Raw genomic sequence first — 18,414 nt, forward strand, 5'->3', positions numbered from 1 at the left:
CCGCCCACACCCTCACCTACTCCCCCTCACCTCCGCGGGTACCCAGGTCCTGGCTAGCTGGCTACATTTCTGGGTACCAAATCGAAGCTAAATAGGAATTCTACCTTACCGTCTGCGTTAGCTCGCGGATCTCGCCATCCATCAAAAAAAGAGTACTGCTGTCTCCAGGTGGCGTTTGTGATGCCTGCCTGCCTGCCTGTCGCAGTGAGGCCGAGGGGCTGGAGTTTTGCAGGCTACCAGTTGTGGGCTCAAGTCTCGACTTAGTTTCCTGCACTGTCAGATGCATCACTCTCAGAGCCCTCGAACAATGTCCTGCATCTGAGGGCAGCGACCCTATCCGGGTAAAGCTGGCGGTCATTGTACCACATAAGTCGTGAGGAGGAGGTGAGCTAGGGACCCTCAGTCAGGGGGGGCTTGTCATAGTGAGGGAGGTGTGGTCATGCTGGCCAGGAACTGGTGGAGCAGACGCTGAGGAGTGTGTGTGTGGGAAGCGTGAACTTGGAAGACACTAGCTGGGAAACTGCAGCAGGTGGGGCCAGGGGTCCCCACGATCAGCTTGGATCATGTTACCCCTCTGGTGCACACTCCCTCAACAACTTCAAAGTGCTTTCCCAGGTCTGGACTCCTTCACTGCCGCATACTCCAGCTGACAAGTCAGTCTGGAGAAGGCAGGGGAGAGGACAAAATGTAGGGGACTTCCCATTTCTCTTTCCTGCCCCTTGAGACTCCAACTTGGTCCTCCTTTCAGGTTTCCATGAGACAATCCTTGTAAGGCAGTCTCCCCCACCCCACTTTCCTTTTAAGCAAAGTGAGAGTGGGTTTCTGGGTTTTGCGCAGCATCATGAACTTCCCCCCACACACCTTTTCAGTCTTGGAGCCCATTACACCCCCAAATCCTTGACTCAGCAATACTGGGTTGCCTGCCTCCCCAACCTCGTCCTGTTCTTTCTCCTCTTACATCTTCCCACCTTTCCTGCCCACCACGTGTTCAGCCATCTGAAATAAATCTGCAAATAGCGCTGCCCTCTCTCTAAGGCTTCCCCCAATTCTCCGTGGTCCGCCCCCGAGTGCCCGCAGCACTAACTCTGCCCCTCCCCGAGGGCACTGCTCCTGTATGTCATTCATGTTCTAGTAATCTCTTATCTGAGTGCCCACAACTCCTTCACGTCTGTGTCTGGCACAGCAGCTGTTGGCTAAAGGAATGCACGTGACTTTAAAAAACTGAGCAATATTCATTGGAAAACACATTTAATTTCAAAGTAAACAAAAATGTTTATACACTAAAGTATTTAATTAGTGAAACAATTATTATCCGCGTAACAAGCTGGAAAATACAGCGACTTGATACAAGACTGAGGTAACAAAATACTTCACCAAAAATCTAAAGAATCCCACAGAGGGCTGATGTTCAGTGGTTACTGTGGATGAGACAATTCACAAGAATTAGGGAAAGTTCTTACACAACCGCATGCAGGGGGGTCTGCTGGGAAAAAAAAAAAAAGAGCCCGGGAGAGTGCAACGGATTGAACAAGAAACGAATTGAAATGTAAAAACTGATTTTCAACTTACTTGGAGGAATACGTAAGAAATTGAAAACTACTCTCTATGCAACATTTTGAATGCTAAGTGAAAAACCATGCATTTTGGCACAAAATTTATTGAAGATTTTACCACACTAAATTAATCACTACTGTTACTGAATGGTCACAGTCGTTCAGAAACAGATAAAAGAGACGAGTGATTGCAGAACTCACAGATGCTCATCGTTGCTGCTGCGAGCAGGGGGTTGGGGGCTGCCCGTGGCGCACACACGTTTGTGCAGCACCAGTGGTGAGGTGGTCCGTGGGACAAGTTCTCGACACCCAAGGGAAAGCAGCTCTCGCTCAGGCTGTACTTGTATTTAACATTGAAATTAAAACCAAAGAACTTCTGAAGTAAATACTGTAAGCGTTCTGATGTGACTTTCTCGTTCCACCTTGGAATCCTCACTGTGTCCAGCCAGAGCTCTGTACCTGTCTGTCCTGTGCCAACCAGCCACTCGGACAGTAACTGGACTTGCAAATTGAAGACTATTCAGTCTGTTGAGCCTTTTGAAGCCTTTCTGGAGGAATCCACACAGGGTTTCTACCCAGTGCTGGGTAGGGGTTGTTGGGGGTGGGGAGCCAGGGTCTTGCTGGGAGAGAGAAAATGGAGTGGTGAGGACTATTTGTTCATTGAGAGGTCAGCTCCATGAGGGCAGGGCTTAGGTTTATCTTGTTCTCGGCCACTTCGATCCCAGGGAAGAGTCTGGCACACAGGAAGCACTCACTAGAAATGATAATTGATGGACAAATGGGTGGCTTTACACAGAGGGTCTGTTATTTCAAAAGAACTCTTGTAGTTTTTTTTTTTTTTTTAAACGTGAAATCACCCAACATGTCAGAATGATGTGGAACTGATTAAAGTGATTTACCAAGTCACAATAGGTAAGTCAGGCTGTGTTTTCAGCACTGTTCACCTGATTCTCAGCATCAGTAATGTGAGTCCAGAACTCTAGACTCTCCACCTATAGAACCAGAGCAGACCTTGCTTGTAAGGGCTTCCTGTTTCATGAACCATCTTCCACCTGTCAAATGGCATCCTAAAAGACACACTTCTTGGGCTTGGAAGGTGGGAGGAAGACGATGAAAGAAATACTGGCCACATTGGTAAGGAAAAAAAAAATAAATTCAGTTGGCTAGAAAGAGAGGGTTCTTTCATAAGCAGAACCCCTTCAGTGTCTTCTCTTCAAGGTCCACAGGGGACTGGGTGATGAACTGGCTTCTCCAGGGAGGGGAGGCAGGCCACACTGTCCCACTGGGCACACTCAGATCAGTATTTCTACAGCTTCCCACCAAATCGGTCCTCCGCAAACTTTCAGTTGTCAGAATGCACTTGGTTGACCTTGAGTTACAGAACACGTTTGATGGAGAGGAGTGAAAATTACTCCTGGGGAGAGGTGAGTGAGCTGTTTGCATGGCATCATGAGGATACAAGCTATCTACTCCATAGTCCGTAGATAGCACTCTAGAACGTTCTTTCATTCAGGGGTGCCATGATTTCTTTGCTTAAAAAAAAAGATACAACATACACATGCAAGAGACATCACCTTCAGTGTTTTCACAGACATTTGTGTACAATGGCGAGTCAGAGAGCAAGACCCAGGAATGCTTCCTTCCAGGGTAAGAACCCACTTGGGGACTTTCCCCTTTGGGGTTTGTGCCTAGCCCTCCCTCTGCCCCTGGCTTGCTATGACTGGCAGCATGAAGGACAAACCAATGTTAGGAAGACAGCAAGCGTGGCCCTGAGCCCCTGCTGGGAGAGCCAGGAGCCTTATAGCTTCATCTGCAGGACTCTTCTGTTAAGTTCAAGGTTCATTACCAGTTCTATGGAGAGTCCAAGCTAAGAATGTTTCCAGGAGGGGACATGGGATCAATTTCAACTAGAGAGAAGACTAAACACTTTGACAAGAACTGCGATTGTGCTATTTCAAAATTGAGCTCAGAAGAAAACATTTGTGAAAGATAAGGAAAATCTGTAAAGGGCAGGGAATGATCTGATTTAGTGGAGCCTGAAATTTAGAGGTTTTTGGATTGGCTTCTATAATATCTCATGGTGGAAAAACCAGGACAGTTTGAAGAGTAGAGAAACTCAAGGAAAGCAGTTCAAACTTTAGACTTTAAAAAAAAATTACCAGAGACAGTATCAGTTAAAGCATTAACACTGCATGGTTCTGGTGAGAGGTGTTGGGGTGTCTGTTGTGTTCATTCAGACTCCAGATACTAGTTTGAGCAGTTGTTGGTATGAATTAGGTGCGTGCATCTGACCCCAGCTGCGGGAGGATGTGCAAAGCACCGATGATGGATAAGGTTTGATGGCCTCAACTTCCCCATTGGGCGTTTCTCCCACCACCAAAGTATTCTAGACCTTGTTCCAAAGGAAGTGAGAAACTGAGCACAGTAAGGTGCCATCACAAAATAAGATCCTGATGACAATCACTTTCCTCACTAATTAATCTGAATTTTTGGAAAAGTGGTCACCTTTTGATCAAAATACAGGGGTGGGTTCTTTGGCAGTTTTTAAATTGACCTATTACCATTTAGTGGTTAAGGTGTTGTCTTGAAGCATCTTGCCCAGAAACTCTTTTAAGAGTAGTTTGCTGTCTGATCAGTGTGAGCTCTGAAACCACAAGAGTGACAAGGACCCAAAAATCCAGTCTCTTTCAAAAAATCATTCAGGTTTCCTTCTCAGAATCAGGACACCCAGATTAGAAAAAAGAGAGAGGGAAAGAGAAGGAGGAAGAGGGGAGGGGAGAGGGCAGGAAAGGGCTGGGGGGGAGAAGCTACAGTGATAAAGCTACCGTAAATAAAGCTAATCTTTGTTCATGACTTTAAATAAAAATGTATTTGTGCAAAGTAAGTCACTTAAAAACATGACAAGGAGTGACAGGTGAAGGACGCTGTTCACCTGAAGAGCTCTCAGCCGAAACCAGAGCTCTGACTGTCTGCTCCGCAGGGCTTTATTCTCTCGTCACCATGGTCATCAACTATTGTGCCCTTGGACTTGGACGATGGAGAATTTGCTGGTGACTGTGTCTGGGGACAAGAATGGGGGAGCTTAAGGCCTCAGTGTCACTCCCAGGCTCCCCAGTGTAATCAGGAATCCCAGAGGCCCCGCCCTGGCAGTGGAGGCAGAGAGATGAGGAGGGGAGCGAAAGCCTGGCCCTGCGGGGAGAGGTCGGTGCAGAGTAGCTTCCGTGCAGCAGGTCAGGTCACCGCGTACAGCTGGCCTCGAGAAGCTGGCAGAAAGCGGCTCCCATGCTGGCACAGGGCAGGGTGGGGGCAGGAGGAGGAGCAATGGGGGTGGGGGTGCGCCTTCAGACCCTGCGGGAAGGGGCTGGGAGGAAGCAAGCAGGCCAGCGGCCGGCCCAGTCCATGGTTCCGAAGCTGGGTCCTATCTCAGAAGAGCCGACCGCAACAAGGCCTGGGAGGGCCCAGGGGCCCAGGGAGCAGGCCTTCCGGATGAATAGCACCCATAGGAACAGAAAACAAGACACAATTTAAGGCATTGTTTGTTTACAGTAAAAGAATGCGAGGGACCCTTAACACAGGAGGAATCTGGGCTCTCACTCTGACCTTCCTCGGTGGATGCGTCTATCGCTTAAGGTGAAAGCAGGGCCTCAAAGAGGATGAAGTGTGTGATGTCACGAGTCTTGTGCCAAAATGCATGTTTCTCGGATAGTCCACACTCGCTCGTTTGCACGCACACAGACACGGCACGCACACGCAGAGGACGCTTCGGGTGTACAAAATCTGAGGCAGCCCTGTGGGCGAGCGACCCCATGCGCTGGGGTGAAAAGAGCCAGTCCCTAGCCTGTCTCGTCCCTCTGGCCCTCACATGGGGGTCGCCGTCCACTCTTTGTGCAGGAGAAAGCCCTGGGGACCCAACATGGGCCGGGTGCTCCTGATCGCAGCAGCAGCTGGTGGACAGACGCGGGTCCAGGCTGGGTGGGCGGGCAGGCAGGGTGTACAGTCTGCGGACGACCGATCGAGGCCCCGCGAGGTGGTGCTGCAGAATGGGGGTCATGAGGATGGCTGGGGATCAGCAGGTGGACCCCACACCAGCAGAGCTCTCCGGACTGTGAGGCCGTGTCCCCTCAAGTCCAGGTCTGAGTCTCCCAGCACCCCGCCAGCGGCCTGTGCCCCAATGTGCGCTTGGCCACCAGTCCCAGGCTGGGCTCCCAGAGGCCTCCGAAGTCACGCCAAGTCCTGCAGAGACTTATTCAAATGACATAAGGTTTGCAGGTACCTAGAAGAGAAAGCTCAGTCTCTTGTCAAAGTTCCGACCTTTCGGAAGGGGATGGGGCTGGGGGCGGTGGTGGAGGGGTCCCTAAGGGAAGGGTTCAGGCCTCTCCCAGTCAGTTTGTGAATGAATGGGTGGGGATGGGGAGAGGACACAGCAACAGTAACAGCTGCCATGTGTTAAGGGGCCACCATGTGCCAGGAAGGGCTCTGAGAACCCCACCAGTATTGTGTCCTGAGTCCTCACAACAACCCCAGGAGGCAAGTACTGGAATTATTCCCATTATAAAGATGAGGAAACAGAGGCTTAGGGAGGTGAAGGACACAGCGGTTGAGTGACAAGGCTGTGACATCACCACCCACGCTCTCAACCACTATCCCTGGATCAAAGCACAAATGCATTTGCAGGAAGAGGTGACCGAGCCTGTAGGGTAAGCCCATGCCCCTGGAGAGAACAGGGGTGGTTAGCGGATGGTAGGAGTTGGCAAGTAGAAGCACAAGGAGAAGGAGGAAGTTTGGGGATGTCAGGAACCCCTAGACCTTCCCATGCTGTGTCCCCAGGACCAGCTCCCAGCTCCCTTTACTGGGGGACCCCCAGCCCCAAGATCAGTGCTTCTCCTTCCCCTCAAAGCTGCTGACATGCCCCCAGCCCCAGGCCTCCTCCCCAGCATGGCTGTGGGGTTCCAGAAAATTCGATGAGAAGCAATTTCATCAAAAACAAATCCATCTTGGTGTCAATTTGATCAAAATGATGAATTGGAAAAAATGCATCTCCTCGCACCAGGAGACAGTTACAAGGATGGTCATGGCAGCACTGTTCAAAATAGTGAGAAGCAGGAAATCATTCTCGGGGTCACGGACAGGAGAAGTGATAAGAAATTACAGACAAATGGATCACAGCTACATACACTGATGCAGAGGAATCCTAGGATCATGCTGTAGGAGAGAAGCAAGTCACAGAAGCAGCTATGCAGCGATGGCTCTGTGGTTTTAAAAGAAAATTTAAAAAAATGTACCCCAGGGACTTCCCTGGTGGTCCGGTGGTTAAGAATCTGCCTTGCAATGCAGGGGACATGGGTTCAATCCCTGGTCGGGGAACTAAGATCTCACAGGCTGCAGGGCAGCTAAGCCTGTGTGCTGCCACTACTGAGCCCATGCACCACAACCAGAGTCTGCGCGCAGCAACGAAAGATCCGCGTGCTGCAACTAAGACCTGACACAACCAAATAAATACACGAATGAATGAATGAATGAATGAATAGTGAGCATTAAAAAAAATCAAAAGTGTACCCCAGATAACACATTAAGAAATCAAATACGTGTGGTAATGCTTTAAAGGAACAGTAAACAAACAAATCAGGAGTGCAGTTATGGGGTATAAGTAGGTGGGAGGGAGATAGAATTAGGAAGACACCCCTGGGAGGGAGGTGTTCTGAGGCCTGGGGAAGTCTTGCCATTAGGCTGGGTTGGGGGCACACGGTTATTTGCTTTATTGCTGTGGTTTACACCTTATATACATGCTATCAGTAAGTTTAAGCGTACTCGTTATTGGGCTTCTCCAGTGGCTCAGCGATAAAGAATCCACCTGCAATGCAGGAGACGTGGATGAGGGTTCGATCCCTGGGTCAGGAAGATCCCCTGGAAGAGGGCATGGTAACCCATTCCAGTATTCTTGCCTAGAGAATCCCATGGACAGAGGAGCCTGGCCGGCTACAGTCCATAGGGTTACAAAGAGTTGGACACGACTGAAGTGACTTAGAACACACACGCGCACACATATTTCCTATTACCACAGACGATTTTAAGAAATGCAATTCCACAAAAAAGTCATCTCAGGCACTGAGAGTTTCAATGGGAGAAGATGCATTTCTGTATCATCCTTCTCTGCAGCCCCTTTGTATGCCATCGCAGGCAGGTATTGTGGCTTGTTTCAGTAATCCCCTCCTGTGGAATATTTAGTTGTTGCCATTTTTATTACATACAGCAGACAGCAGGAATATTTGGTTGAAAGTAAATTAGAGATAAAAAGTATTAAAAAATAGAAGACCTTCTCCCTTAGGTCTAAAAACTGGACAAAAATACTTCAATGTTGCAAAACCTTGCTGCGGGAAGACCGCATTTGCCAGACATGGTATGCAATCCATTTGTCCACACTAAACACCTCCCCTGCTAAGTGGGTTTGACCCAGGTCCCTGCTACCGCTGCAGGGCTGCTGCCTCTCTCAGGCCGCCCCCCCCAGCCCCCCAGATCAGGACACAGGCTCTTGTTCAGGGCGACCATCCCGCTCCTGCCTGCCCATCCCCTCAGAGCCACGACTGTCTTCGTGGGGCAGACACCGAGGAAGGGCCTGCCTCTCTCTCGGCCCCACTGTCTGTGTGGCCCACTTCAGGGCTTCGGTTTTTGTCACTCCTCGGAGCTCCCTGGATACAGGTGAGCTTCAGGGCTGTGCCCTCAGAGCCAAGGAGGGGCCCCGCAGGCACCACCTGAGCAGAACAGAGGGCAGGAGGCTCTTCCTCTCCTAAGGTGATCTGAGGTGGCACCTTGTTCATCACCTTGAGGTGACTGTCAACCCAGGACCCTGGTCTCCTCATCACGGGGATGGGCAGTTACATTTGCTTAATATGAAAAACATGCTCTAGGAACCTCAGAACTATAGTCTCCTGTGTGCTGTTTCACGAATGCTACACGCACCACCATGCATATGATCAATACGCATGTGTGTTTTAATACAAATGAGATCGTCCTGACATGCGTTTTTACACTTAAGCTTTCTCATTTGTGACTTGCAGCACCCACATCAGGGGCTGCACAGTAGGGACATACTGAGGGTCAGCAAGGTTTCCAGTGGCTTTTCTTTCTCTCTTTCTAAGGACAACGCTGCAGTGAACACTCTCACCACAAGCCTGTGTGTGTATGTGTGAGCATGTGCCCGGGGACAAATTCCCAGCAAGTGAGTGGAGGGACTCAAATGCAATTTATCTTGAGTTTCCCTGTGGGGCCTCAAGGTTATCCCTGTGTTGGTCTTGCCCTCCTGCTTCAGTTTGTCGAGGACTTTCTGCTGATTCTGCCCTTCGAGCTTCTTATCATGTCTAATTTGATCAGCTTGAATACATGTCCACATCTGTGTTGCAGAGGAAAATCCTGAATGGGCCCACACTGAGCCCAGAATCACGGGACATGCCACTAGAGACCTCCCTCTGCTTCGTGACAACCAGCCTGGGGACTGAGAAGTCTGTGACTGAGCTGCGACCAGCACCACGGAAGCCCTGGCCCTCCCGGCCCCACACATCTGGTGTGGCCTCCCCACCACCATCCTCCTCCTCAAAGCTGCCTCCCTCTAGTCCAGCCCCGATGCTGGCTCTCTAGACAGAAGAGAGGGACCCAGCTCCCCCGCCCCCACCCTCTTCCAGCTCATCCGGGGAAGAGGTCAGGGAAGTTCAGGGCCGAGAGCACTGGTTCTGGTCCCAGAGGCCCACACGCTGCCTGGGCTGGTGTGAGGGCTGGGCGGCCACCTCTCTCACAAGCCTGGACAGTGGAGTCTCTGCTTCGAGGCCTCTGGCTCGATGGCAGGAGGCTGAGCAAGTCAGGGGCCCTGGGGATGCCTGCGGTGGAAGAGCTCAGGGGAGGCAGGTCTAGACTCTGGCGTCAGGCAGGAGGGGGTGAGACCTCACTCACCAGGGGGCCTTAAACCAGGGTCCACCACTTTGTGAGCCTCAGTGACCTCAGCATAAAACGGGGACAATTTGGGAACCTACCCCACAGGGATGCTGGGAGGATTTAGCCAATTCCTGCACATAAAGCATCTTGCCTCAAGCCTGGTCCTGGGAGGGGTGGCATGGGGGTGGGAGCGAGCCTCAAGCCAGGGCCTGGCAAACCAGCAGTCCCATTGGTACAAACATGCCAAGGAGTGGGGAGCCCCACTCACCAACAGCCATGGTTGGCCCTCAACAATTTAGCTATTATCCTTATTCCTAAGGGTTGTGGGGGGCAGGGAGACCCTTTGGTCAGGTTGGAGGATGCCCAAACATCAACTTTCAGCGGGATGACCTCAACAGATGCTGTAGCCTGAGCCATGGGGCAGTACCCCACCTGCCACCTGTCTCTGATGGGATGTTTCTGTGGTGTTTCCTTTAGTAGGAAAGATACAGGAGACAGGCTCAAAGTTCTAGTCTGAAGCTGGGCTTAGTTGTAAGCCAGGTGGGGGGTGCCCTGTCTCATGGGGAAAAGCTGATCAAAAGAGAGTCCCTGGGAGCCTAGCTAATAGCCTCTGGGGGAAGGAGGAAGGTGTGTTTTCTGTGGACCCTTGGCCCCGAGGGTGGGAGCGGGTATTTCAGGGGATAAGCAGGACTTTGGTGACTTTACCTGAGGCCTGTTGCTTTTACAGGCATCATCCAAATGCTTGTGCCACAGGATTGCATGGAATCGGGAGCCAGTCTGGAACTTGTAAACATTGCCTGGTGGTGGAAAGGCCACTGGTTGAGAGGAAGGTCACATGGGAGGGTCTGCCCATGGTGTGAAGATAAGCATGAACCTGGGTGACTGCTCTGGGGAAGGTCAGGAGCAGCCAAAGTTGGGGCGTGTGGAGCAGAAGCCTTCTATGCCCCTCCCGCCCCCTTCTCTCTCAACCATTTTCCCCGCCATGGTGTCTTGGGCTCTGGTGAAGCCCGTGGGTCCTTCTCAGAATAATGTGTCAAATGCATAAGATAAAACAGACTCCTCCAGCTTCAAAGTCACTGCCTCATCCAGCACGATGCCATTTATTCCAAGACCCCAAAGCCACAGCTCCAGGGGAGATGGGCCCCAGCAGCCAGAGCTGAAAAGGATTCCGACAGCCACACGCCAGGCGCACTGCTCAGTGGACACGCCCACCACGGTCTAAGCAGCTTTTAGGGACTAATGGGACCCTGTGAACATCAGAACCTAACGTGAAGGGAAAGCAGCAGCCTCAAAAGTCCCTACTTTTGTGCGTTTCAAAACGCACATTTAGCCGCAGAAGGAACAGGGCAGAGAGGGGCTGCAGGCACCAGCTCTGGCCTGTCGCCTACCTTTGTCGGGGTTATTCAGCTGGAATATGTCCGGGTGCTCAGGGTCGTCGGGCAGCTGCACCATCCAGCCCACGACGGAGACCTTCTTGCCAGGTGTGGATTTATACTGCAGGGGAACAACAGCATAGCCGGGAGGCCTGTGCCCTCCACTCTCGTAGGAAGGCCCACCTGGGCCAGGCAAACTTCCCTCCCATCCCCACCACGTTTCCCCACCTTCCCCTCACACCCCTGCAGTTCACACTACATGAAGGCCCAGCACAGGGAGTTCTTTCGTGGAACATACGTGTTTTCTGTCTGTGCCCCGCAAGGACTTGGCTCCGTAGTACAGGAGGGTGGATCCTGAGAGTATTACCCAGTACCTGGTCCATGAAGACAGCTAGGGAGGAAGGGGAGGCAGAGTGACAATGTCGCAAGTGGCAGGGGTGGAGTCCCCAGGCTGCCTGATTAGAGACCCAGGCACATGGGTGGAAGGGCAGCCCCTTCTTCTGAGCGGGGCCAGCGTAGGCCTCCTCTCTTCCCTGCCCTCCACCCCTCGGTGCCACTCCACCAGGGCCCAGAGCAGCCAGCGAGACCCCTCAGCAGATCATCAGCCCCAGGCCTCCCTCCCCTCCTTGGCTCCTTTCCTCCCAGAGCCTTTCCTTTTCCCACCACATTTAGTGCCAAGGCATAACTTCTATGAGTTCGGGTGACCTGAACCCAAGAAAGTCCCGGGGAAAAATGGACAAGTGGAAACCACAGCTTGGAAGAATTGGATTGTCTGTGATGGGCACTCTTGGCTGAGAGTTAATGGCAGCACCTTGAAAGCATTTATGGCTAGAAGGGGTGATGCCCAGCAGGGCCAAACTGCTGGTGTAGCTTTTGTTTCTCTAGGCATAAGGCCTGGAATCCCCGGTTTGGGGCTGCACTCATTGGTTTGGAAAAGCCAGTCTGCAAAAGCGAAGCAAATATCCCATCGTGGAAGGACAGGGGTTCAGCAGATCACCCTGCATCACAGCCTGGGGGGCTTCTCTTCACACTGGTAGGGGCGAGGGTACTGCATTGTCTCAGATGATGAAAGCAGTGGCTTTCAGACCTTTTTGACGACACCCCCGCCAAGTGTGTACAACACACAAGCATGGTGTGTGTTGAACCAAAAGAAGCTTCATGAAACCATACTCATCTTCATTATGTGTAAGAAACCCCAACATTTTCCAGTCTATTCTATTCAAAACTATGGGTCAGGACCCCCTGGACTGCCCTCATCGCTTTACCAGTGGGCCAACCAGCATTTGGGACAGCAGTGCTTTTAGGACATGTCTCGCTCTGGCTTCAGGATGACTGGGGCCTGGATGCAGGTACAGAGGGTGGCGAGCAGGTCTGTATAGCAGACCAGATACAGGGCCTCACGTTGCAGGATGCTGCGTGACACTGAGTCCAGGGGGCAGAGTGTGGCCCAGGGCTGGGGCGAAGATGCTTCTCCTCACCCAAGAACCTCCTGGGATCCGAAGATGGGGAGCTTTTAGATTGGCTCCCAGACTAGGGGCCTGGCATCATCATGCTGGGCGTCAGTGGGAAGGGGCGTCTCCAAGTGGCCTCATGGGCAGTGGACGGGGTCAAACAGCAACCAGAGACGGAGAGGGAGGCCAGAGCAGACACTGGCAGATGCTGCCTGGAGACTTAGCTCACGGGCGGGTTTGCGGGCAGCCAGTCATGGGTGTCCCAAAGAACAAACAAAGAGGCCTTTGCAAGGGGCTGAGGGGTCACGGAGCCAGGGGCCTCTGGGTTCGGCACACGGTGACCTGGCAGCTAGTGCTGGAGCCTGAGAGGCCTCTCGATCCCTGGTCTCTGTCTTTTCCACCACACGTTTCATGATGGTGCTGAGCAGGGAGGCTACCTGCACTGGTGATACTTCCCAGGCCATGCTGACCATCTCAGGCACAGCATCCACCCTGACTCCCGGGGCCTCCAGGCTTCCACCTGCCCTCAAGATAATCACACGGCGACGTGCACCGCCTGCTCACTCTGCAGGGCCACACACATGACCTTCCTGCCCAGTCCTCCAGGAGGTAGGGACTATTTTATCCCAATTTACAGATGTGGAAACTGAGGCCCTGCCCACCCTGTGGCGTGGCCAGGGCTGGGACCCTGGTTGGCCTGTCTCTGGAACCCTTGCCCTCCCTGCCCTCTGCACTCACCGCGGGCTTTCGTCCCTCCTTCAGCAGAGTTTTCCTTCTCAGAGGCCCCTCCATGGTGGGGGCCGCCGCAGAGCTCCCCAGTGTACAGATGCATGGACCAGTGGGGCTGGGCAGAGGGGGAGACCATGGGTCAGATATCACCCAGAGGAGCTGGGGTCAGGCACCCTCTCACCCACGGGGCCAAGAGGCCCCCCACTGCCAGGTCCAGGATGCCACCACAGACCGAGAACTCAACAGGGCTGGGCCAGGCTGGGAAGGGAGGGCTCTGCGGCCACAGAGAGCCTGAAGGAGGACGGCTCTGGGCTCGCCCACAGCTCGGAACATGCCTCGCCCTTGTCTTTCTGAGCGCTGAGCAGCTCTAGACTTGGGGACCACGCTCGCTCCCTGTAACCCAGCTCCTAGCGTCACCCACACCGTATCCTGCTTCCTCTCCCCCTGCGGATCTTGGGACCGTGCAGCACCCGCCCCTCCTTGTGTTGGCAGGAGCTTGGGAGGAGCAGTGAGGAAGCAGGAGGGAAGGGGGCGGGTGGGGGGACCCCAAACCCCAGGCCCCCAAACCCCAGGCCCCCAAACCCCAGACCCCGCACCTTTGCCTCAGGGCGCCTCTCTCCCCTCTGCCACGGGGATTAGGGCGCCACCTGCAGGTGAGGAGGCCCAATGCAGCGCCGGCCCAGGCCTCCTTCCGAAGCCCTGGCCTCGACTCCCTGGATGGCACCTCCTTCAACGCAGCACCTAAGCCAAGCTGCTATCCCTTGGCATCCCAGAATCACTGATCCCACGCCCTAAATATGCAGGACTGCCCAGCTCAGCCACCCCACCCCCCACCTTTCGGCATAACTTGGTCATCCATTGAGCATCTGCCCGACCCTCTACTCTGGCCTCCCTGCGTCCACTCTTGCCTTCCACATGCTCTGCACACCACAGCCAGGATGACCTGGGTCCTGCCACTCCCTTCCCTCTCCATCCCTCACCCCTTCCATCCCCCTCCCCCATGCAACCCCCCCAGAGCCTCTGAGACCACCCTCCTCACCGCCTTCTGGACCTGGCTCTGGTCCACCTCTCTGGCCTCACCCGGCACCCTCTCCCGTTTCTCACTTCTTACAACTTGGACTCTCCTTCACTCCTGGAATCACCCTGCTCCTCCTGCCTCCTGACCCCATGGACTGTCCTTAGGCTGTGGGGCTTCTTACCCCGATGCCTCCTTTCCCTTTATCTGGCTAGTTCCTATCACTCTTCCAGGCTTTTCTCCAGGTTGACCTCCTCTCTGGACCAGTGGCACCCATGATTTTCTATTCCATTTCTGTCTCAGCCCCATGGATCGAGACAGAGGCTGTATCCCTCTCGTCGGCAGCCTCAAACACAGTGCCTGGCACCCAGCAAGCGCCCTGGAACTACTTGTCGAGTAAATGATCAGATGAGTAAATGAGTACCTGTAGACGCAGCTCCGGGTTCTGGGAGAATTCCGGACTGGAACGCGCCAGTTGGGCCCCAGCGTGGCATAGAGACGTCCCCTGCTTCAGAGGAAAAGAGCCGAGTTTTAGCAACAGCCTGGGAAGATGAGCCCCTCGTGGAAGAGGTCAGGCGCTCCAGAAACCTCAGCCCCAACTCCTCCCCTGGCCTCCTTGTTCACACTGCAACACATCCGGGGTCCATCTGGAGCACAACATCCCTGGAGCCTCCATCAGCGCGGATCCCCAAGCCTCTGGGTAAGTGCTTCCTCAGCCTTAAGTGTTCAGCTTTCTTCCAGTGACAAGGGGATGACTAAAATCTGGGCACACCCCTCATCCCAGTGTGAGGTGAAGAGAAAACACTGTGAGTGAGTGTGAAAGTCGCTCAGTCGTGCCTGTAAAGTCCCAATATTCCATGGTCAATCCAATTAAAAGTGTACACTCATGGACACAGAACTGCGGGCTGTCCTGCATGTTGGCCCAGAGTGGAGGGGGCGGGCACGTGTAGCATCAGTATCCACCAGGTGCTACTGAATTCCTCCATTTGCTGCGTCTTTTCCATCGGACAGGCTCCTTGCTGGCCCCAGACGGTCCCAGCAAACCTGCTCTGTGATCCGATTCAGGGTCTAAGATTTGGTGCTCCAGAACCCTCCGTGGGCTCCTATCTGGCCTCTTTCTCACCCGTAGTTCCCCTGCAGTGAGCCTTTCCAGGGCAGGTAGGGAGCTGAACCTACTTGGGTGTCAGGCTTCCATCTCTCTCTCTTTGCCCTTTCCTCTCTTAGCAGAATGGCTTCCTGTGTCTACTTGGTTCTCAGTCTTCTCCCGACCTCTGCAGTATGGTCTGCTGCCGCTCCTGTTTAGTTGCTAAGTTGTGCCTGACTCTGTGACCCTGTGGACTGCAGCCCATCCGGGTCCTCTGTCTGTGGGATTTTCCAGGCAAGAATATTGGAGTGGTTGCCATTCCCTTCTCCAGGGGATCTTCCTGACCCAGAGATTGATCCCCCATTTCCTGCTTGGCAGGTAGGTTCTTTACCACTGAGCCACCAGGGAAGCCCACAGCATCATAGTCTGTCCCTGGGCTATAGCCCTCCATCGGCCAAACAATGATGCAACTCAACTTATAAAGCCAGACAAGGTCCGCACTCTCTTTTCAGCTATTCCCTCCACTGTCCACTGCCAGTCCCAGGCTCCTGCACGTCGCCCTGTGGCGCTGGACCCCTGGTGGTGCGGGGATGTCCTCATTCATCACAGCAGGCGCATGGCACCATCTCTGAGCTCAGGTTCCTCTGAGGGGTGGCTGCGTTGCTCCCTGCCCCTCCATCCTCTGCTCAAGAAGGAACAGTTCTTGATGACAATCTTGGGTTTGTTGTCCAGAGGCCCAAGCTCAAGGTTGGTGGGAGCCTGATGGTCATCCAGGTCGACTGCCCTGGGACCCTGTCCTTCTCATCCGTCAGCCACTCCTCTGTAGGTGACAAAGAGCTGCAGCATGTGCTCGGTCCCCCAAGTCCTCAAGTGTAACGAGGCTCAGCCCTTTCCCCAGCCAACCCTCGTGATATGATGGCTGCAGGCCCACCCCGCCCCCACCGTGCACTCAGAGGCCCTGGCACCTTCAACCCCTGGCCCACAGGCCAGAGTGCCTCTTCTCTTTCTTCACAACTGGGTGTGACACAGCCCTGTGCTTGAGCAGGCTGCACAGGGGCTTAGAGACTGCCTCCGGGCTTGCCTCTTTCCCAGCCATGGCCGGGATCCCTTATGAGGCAGGGCAGGGTCTGACAGTGAACTTTTCTGCAGCGACATTCCTGGGCCCAGAGGATGCCTCCTGGTTTGATGTGTATTCCTGCTCTGAGCTCTGATCTCTCTCGAGTTGAGGATGGAGCCTCCCTTTGCAGAGCTGGATCCTCTGTCCCTTTCTCCACATTTCTTCTTATGAATCTTTGCTCCCGGCATCCCAGGAAAATGTATGACAACAGTGGACTGTTCCAAGACAGGGCCACGTGGTGGTGGGCGCTGCCGCCTTCTCTCCCCTTTTGTGAGACAATCCGTGGCTGGCAGGACTGACCATTGATAGAGAGCTTTAAGACTTCTGTCCTCCCATGGACAGAGGAGCCCAAGGCTACAGTCCATGGAGTCGCAAAGAGTTGGACATGACTGAGCGACTTCACTTTTCTTTCCACTTTAAGACCTGCATCTTCCAACCAGTCTAGCCTTCTAAGCAGTCTTTTCTCCTTTTCTTCCTGAAGGGGTGAGTGACCCAGAGTGCAGTGGACTGGCAGGATGTGCAGGGATGCCAGGGGTCACTGGAGTGGCTCATGGGAGAGTCACTAGTGAGTGACCACTCCGGTGCATCAGGCCATTGATTATCTCATGGGAGCTTTGTTTTAGCATCGCTGAACGGGGACCTGAGGCTGTTATGTGAAGACACTGAACTGAGGCACATTCAAAGCCAGGGTTTGAACTCAGGTGTGACCAACTCTCCAGGCTCCTTCCACACTGTTTAGGGTGGGAGCCAGGCTGAGTTGTCACATTTGGAGGAGTGTGCCAGGAGGACTGGGCCCGTGTTTGGAACCAGCAGCCTGTGGGTGGCTCCCTGGCCTTCTTACAGGTTTCTGCCACAGCGCACAGTCAACGGGCTCGGTTAGTGTCTGTGAGGCGGGATGAGCACAGATTCTTAGACCCCGGGTCTCCTGGGGTGGGGCCACCTCCCAGGTCCATTGGACCCCCCGACAGAGTCTTCCCCTGGTGGTCTGGGCTGTCTGGCACTTAAGAGCACCTGCCACCGATCGCCTGCTTACCATGAGATGGCTGAGTGCTCTCATGCTGCTCCTCCCAGTTCTGTGGGGGGAGGGGGCACTGTTCTCACCCTGTCTTAGATGAGGAAACTGGGGCTCCAGGAGGGGAAGCCACCTACTGGCCTGTCATTAGGGATGGGGACACATGTGCTTACAAAGGGAGGATGTCTTTCCCACAGGAAGCCGAGTGCCCCTGTCAGTCGAGCTGCTCCAAGTCGTGGGGCTGGGAGGCTGGGGGTCAGAGCCCACTCTGCCTGGAGCCTGGGGAATGACCCTGGCCTTGAAGGGCAGTGGAATGATGACTTTTTGCCAAGGCCAGCTTTTAGGAGACTAGAGGCAGGGTGGTGGCTGACCTTTCCGCCCAAGGCAAGCCTCGCCAGGCTGGAGGAGGGCTGTGGCAGGTGGGTTGGCTCTGGCTAGGCCTAGTACAGAAGAGCCAGGATCTTCAGCCACTGGAACCAGACCATCTGATCACATCCCTGCTCTGAGAATGTTATTTGAATGTTCAGGACCAGAAAATGCAAAACGAGAGGGCAGTGGTATTTGGTGAACTCCAGAAATCATGGGACTTCTCCAACTGACACGGGGAGCTCCCAACTCTAGAATCACAGCCACCTTTTCCAGCAGCACGCTGGGAACAAGTGGCTGAACAGAATGCATCCTAGGAAGGCCATTCTACGGGCCTCTCTTGGGGACAGATCTTGGTGGGGTGGAGGCCTGCAGTTGACCACTTTCCTCATGAGAAGTTTGGTTGGGGGAAGATGCGGGCTCACAACCAAGCAGAACCTCAGTCCCAAAGGGTGTTCAAGAAGATGATGAAGAGAAGGAGGATAAAGATGATGGGATGATGGTGATGATGGGATGGTGAGTACCAGGTGCTAAGCAGTCCTGGGTCGTTATCCTGTTTTATCACAGCACTGTTCTTATCCCTGCCTTATAGATAAGGATTCTGAAGCTTAGAGAGGTGGAGTAACTTGCCCAAGATCACAACACTGGGAAGAGAAAGATGGGAGGTGCCAATGAGGTGGAAGCAGTCAGGGGCCTGCCTGGACCAAGAGTATCTTGAAAGTTCAGAGCAGCTGAGACAGGTCTGAAAGGCAGCTTTCCCTCAACACATATTAGGTGGTAGGTATCTCAGG

General features: G+C 53.6%; 1 protein-coding gene across 6 annotated transcripts in view; it reads right to left on the bottom strand.

Annotated features, from left to right (window-relative positions):
• Positions 1–5,298: 5,298 nt before the first annotated feature.
• RALGPS1 (Ral GEF with PH domain and SH3 binding motif 1) overlaps positions 5,299–18,414 on the bottom strand; it is a 264,443-nt gene continuing 251,327 nt past the window's right edge. For 2 of the 6 annotated variants that reach the window (XM_068964492.1, XM_068964457.1), the window contains 6 exons: positions 14,469–14,549; positions 13,039–13,144; positions 11,148–11,240; positions 10,865–10,970; positions 10,182–10,273; positions 5,299–5,826 (listed from right to left, as the gene is read on the bottom strand). In XM_068964492.1, the coding sequence (XP_068820593.1) occupies positions 5,797–5,826; positions 10,182–10,273; positions 10,865–10,970; positions 11,148–11,240; positions 13,039–13,144; positions 14,469–14,549 (508 nt within the window). In that variant the 3' untranslated portion in view covers positions 5,299–5,796. Of the gene's footprint in view, positions 5,827–10,181; positions 10,274–10,864; positions 10,971–11,147; positions 11,241–13,038; positions 13,145–14,468; positions 14,553–18,414 lie in introns of all 6 variants that reach the window. The other 4 variants (XM_068964484.1, XM_068964448.1, XM_068964467.1 and 1 more) reach the window with 3 other exon arrangements.

The sequence above is a fragment of the Capricornis sumatraensis genome, chromosome 1, assembly GCF_032405125.1.
Source record: "Capricornis sumatraensis isolate serow.1 chromosome 1, serow.2, whole genome shotgun sequence".
Classification (NCBI taxonomy): Eukaryota; Metazoa; Chordata; class Mammalia; order Artiodactyla; family Bovidae; genus Capricornis; species Capricornis sumatraensis.